Here is a 3826-nt window from a genome sequence, read left to right on the forward strand (position 1 = left end):
TGGGCCTAGAAACAAAACAGTGGCAGTGAACTGAAGAGGAAATCTAATTTACTAAATAAGATATTGGAATGCAATAGCAGCTGCTGCCTTCTGCCGCTCCTCCCCTCAGTCCTTCAGTGGCAGCAGAATTGTGCATGGTCTCCCCCAGGCTGTTCACTGGGCAGGACTGGAAATAAACTCCGGCTCGTCGGGCAGCGAGGAGCGCAGGGTTACGGGTAGCCGTACTCGTCGGCTATGGCCATGTCTATCTCACGCTGCACGAGGAACTGCACGGGGCCGATCTTCATCTGGTGGGCCGCCTGCTCCCGTCGGTCCCGGGCCAGCTTCTTCAAGCGCTCCCGCTCGGGCCGCTGCTTGGCTGTGATGGGCAGCGACTCCTGCAGTGGTGTGGGTGCCCCACGGCCACCCAGCCTGGGCCCCACGCGGGGCACAGAGTCCACGGAGCGCTGTGGCCGAGGCTGCTGCTGGTGCAGCTGTGAGGGTGGGTCCCTCGGCAGCGGTGCGCTCCTCAGCAGGCAGCTCGGCGCCGTCCTCTTGGCAGCGTCCTGCTCTCTGGCCTTGCAGCCTGCTGGTGCCGGCGCTGCCCCGTCTGTGCTGCCGCGTTGGGGCCGGGGGAAAGTAGGCCCAGCGCTGGGTGTGGGTTGGGGCTGCACGGAGGGTGGCTGGCGCACCGGCCCCACCGCAGTCCCCCTGTGCCCCAGCGGGTGCACAGCCTGGATGGAGTCCAGCAGGTGTCTGTGCAGCTCGCTGGCAGGGCCCGCTCGCCCACTGCTGCTGCCTCCTGCGCTGACCCCAGCCAGCTTCGTTTGGCACGGGTGTTTGTGGCCTTTTCTTTCTTCCCTTTCCTTGCACGGCGACAGCTTTCCTTTCTTGGCTGGGGTGCTGCTGGTGGGCTGCTCGTGCTGGGAGCTCTCCCCTTTCTGGGGGCTGCCAGCAGGTGCAGGGCACTTGGCCCACTTGGTGCTGCCCCTGTTTTCCTTTTCTGCCGCCTGGCAGGGGACAGAGCCCGGTGACAGCAGCGAGTGGGCCTGAACCCCCTGAGGCCGCCATTCCTGCACCTCCTCGATGGGCTGCGTTGGTTTGACTGAGGGAGGTATGGTGATAATGAGGGGGGTTGTCTGTGGGCTGAGCTGCGTACCCACTGGTGGCACGACGGGGTGCAGCAGCGACAACCCACAGTACAGCTCAGACAGGACCCTGGGGGATGGTGGAAGCTCCAAGAAGGGGTCAGTGGGGGTCACGATGGCCTCCAGTCCCTCCATACTGAGCTCTCTGTTGTCCGTGGGGATGTGAGGGAGCTCAAAGATGAAGCATTCAGGGGCAGGGCTGCTGGGGTTCTCCTGGGGGACCTCGACAGCTCTTGCCCCATCTGAAAAGGCAAGCACATCCCCTAAAATGGCAATGATAGCCTTACCACGTTCAATCTGGGCAATCACACACCTGCGGGCTCTGCATCCCCCAAACTCACTTTTGATCCAAGAGAACAGACCGTGAATGTCCATGACATTGTCCGGCACATCCAAACTAGTCGTCACTGCTGCAACAGCAAGAAAATCCCCAAAGGGTCAATGGCAGCTCTCCCCTACTGTGTTCCAGGTAAGGCATCTTAGGGTCTTGGGTGAAAATTGGGTTCACATTACAGATCAGAACTGGAAAGGTAACTGTAAATCCCAGGGATTCAGACCCCCAACAACACACAAGGACAACAGTCCCAGGAAAGGACAGGCAGAAAGCCTAACTAGGAGACCGTGCACCGAGCCCAGATGTCTGTTGTGTGTCTGTACCTCTCCTGGGTGCAGTGTCACACTCCGTGCTCCTCCCCTGGCTTTCTGCAAGGCTGCGCTTCCAAGGAAGGCCACTTGCATCAGCTTCTGACAGAAAGAAGACAAGAAATACATGGAGAGCATCTCTTTGGAGGACGATGTTAGCACAGCCAACCACAAACTTATCGTCTTCAAGTGTAGTTCATTCAATATGCCCTTCCACTGTTACAAAGATGTGCTATTTCTGCAGTCAGCACAGATCTGGAGCATACGTTCCGCTCTCCTCCATCGCACTCACCCCTTCATGCAGCCCCATTTAGAGGCAGGTACCCACACCACAGCTCACAAGAGGTTCTTACCTGCAGGAGCTTTCTGTTTCCCCCCATGCCCGGCACAATCCCACGGACGTGCAGGCTCCATCCCTACAACAACAGATCGTGTGTTGATTTCACAGACACCAGCAGCCAGCAGCAGCCATACAGAAGGGTGCTGCTGGAGCTGGAGCTCCTCCCCAGCCCAGCTTCTCTTCTGACACACCTCGCGGCGACCTCCCAGCACCAAGCCCAGCTCACCTGCTCGGCCTGCTCAGCCTCAGCTGTGCCCAGCTCACGCACACGCCGCAGCGCTGCTTCTGATGGGCTGTCCCAGGGTGATCACTTCCAAGAAGGCCCAGAGCTCGGTCTCGCTGTGCAGCACGCTCACCAGAGCACCAGCTCTGCTCACCTCCTGGGGAACAAATGCTCCCACCCCGGCAACGATTGTGACCTCACTGAGTTCTCCCATTGCTTCTGTGCCTTCATCTTAAGCAAAGGGCGTGGTCACCTCTCAGTTCCAAAGTTTAGGAAACCAACACCAGAGTCATCCAGTGGAGTTATCTGAAGTCAATCAACGGAGAAATTCAGATGAGTCTTGTGCAGCCAGCTCGGGTCATCTTCTTGCTCAGGCACTGCTCAATGGGACCCAGGAGACATTGGCACTGGGCTGCCTCCAGATTGGAGGCCAGAAGAATCTGTGCTACCAAGCAATCAGCAAGCATTCGGATGAACCAGCCTTCTGGGTTTGATGGGGACACACAAGTCCTTCTTCGCAAAGCCAGCTTGGCTAAGGCAGAATAGCTCTGTTGTAGGGCCACAGCTCTCCACGGCCAGGTGCTGCTCCAGCACTAGGGCTGGATTTCCTACTGGGCACCCACACGTGCTCTGACTCTCCTGCAGGTTTCTGCAGGGTTTGTGGCTTTCTGCAGGGGAGCTTCTCACGTTGCAGAGGAACATCATTCCTGCCTCCTCTGGCACCCTACCGGGAGCTGCTGCACAGCTCATCCGCCTGGATTCATCCTCCCAGCAGCAGCTGCTCCTGCAGTGCCACCAGCTGCATAAGCTGACCTGCAAGGCAGAGGGAGGCACCGTGTGATGGGTGCAAATGAAGGAGCCCAGGTCTGTGTCACAGCTGTGCATGGCAGCCTTGGGAAGCAATTAGCAGCAGCAGCTTTTGTCATCAGCAGCCATTGCAAATGGAGTGGGACCTCTGACCTGCAGTTATTGCTGCGGTCAGAAAAATTCCTTGGTCACCATTTCATTGGGAAGGAAATCCTTTTATCCCTGCCATGCCCTATTCATATCTCTTCTCAGGACTGTGCTGACACAGTGGCATGCTTTTGGGTTTTCTGTCTTCTGCATACCACACCATCCCACCACGTGGTTCATGGGGAGCTACGGAGTGAATGCTGCAGCTCTGTAGGCTTTCAGTAGTGCTGGTACCCATCTCAGAAGAGAACTCCCTCTCCCTGTAGACATCACTGTTCTGTTTCCAATGTCTGCTCAGAGGACAGGACAGCAGTGCCTGTGAGTCACAAGATGGCCCCTCCTGCTCCTGCCCGTCCCTGTGCTGTGTGTGCACTGCCTGTCTCACCGTCAGCATGACACTGAGGCCTTCACATGGGACACTCTTTCTCATTTCTCTGATTCATCAGTGCCAATCCCAACAGTATGACACTGTGTGATCTCGCATCTTCTGCTACCACATTCAGACGATGAGTTTCACCCTACCTGTGTTGTAAGAGAACC

The 3826-nt window shown here is 57.4% G+C and overlaps 1 protein-coding gene across 1 annotated transcript; it reads right to left on the bottom strand.

The window, feature by feature from the left end:
- Nucleotides 1-209: 209 nt before the first annotated feature.
- Nucleotides 210-1507, bottom strand: LOC136049762 (nematocyst expressed protein 3-like). The gene is given in 4 exon segments (XM_065738258.1): nucleotides 210-847; nucleotides 850-1117; nucleotides 1119-1457; nucleotides 1460-1507. Coding segments are annotated over 4 exon segments (1293 nt in total).
- Nucleotides 1508-3826: the final 2319 nt, after the last annotated feature.

This window comes from Cyrtonyx montezumae, unplaced genomic scaffold (assembly GCF_038088225.1).
Source record: "Cyrtonyx montezumae isolate F1298 unplaced genomic scaffold, pur_monq_1.0 scaffold_21, whole genome shotgun sequence".
Taxonomy (NCBI): Eukaryota; Metazoa; Chordata; class Aves; order Galliformes; family Odontophoridae; genus Cyrtonyx; species Cyrtonyx montezumae.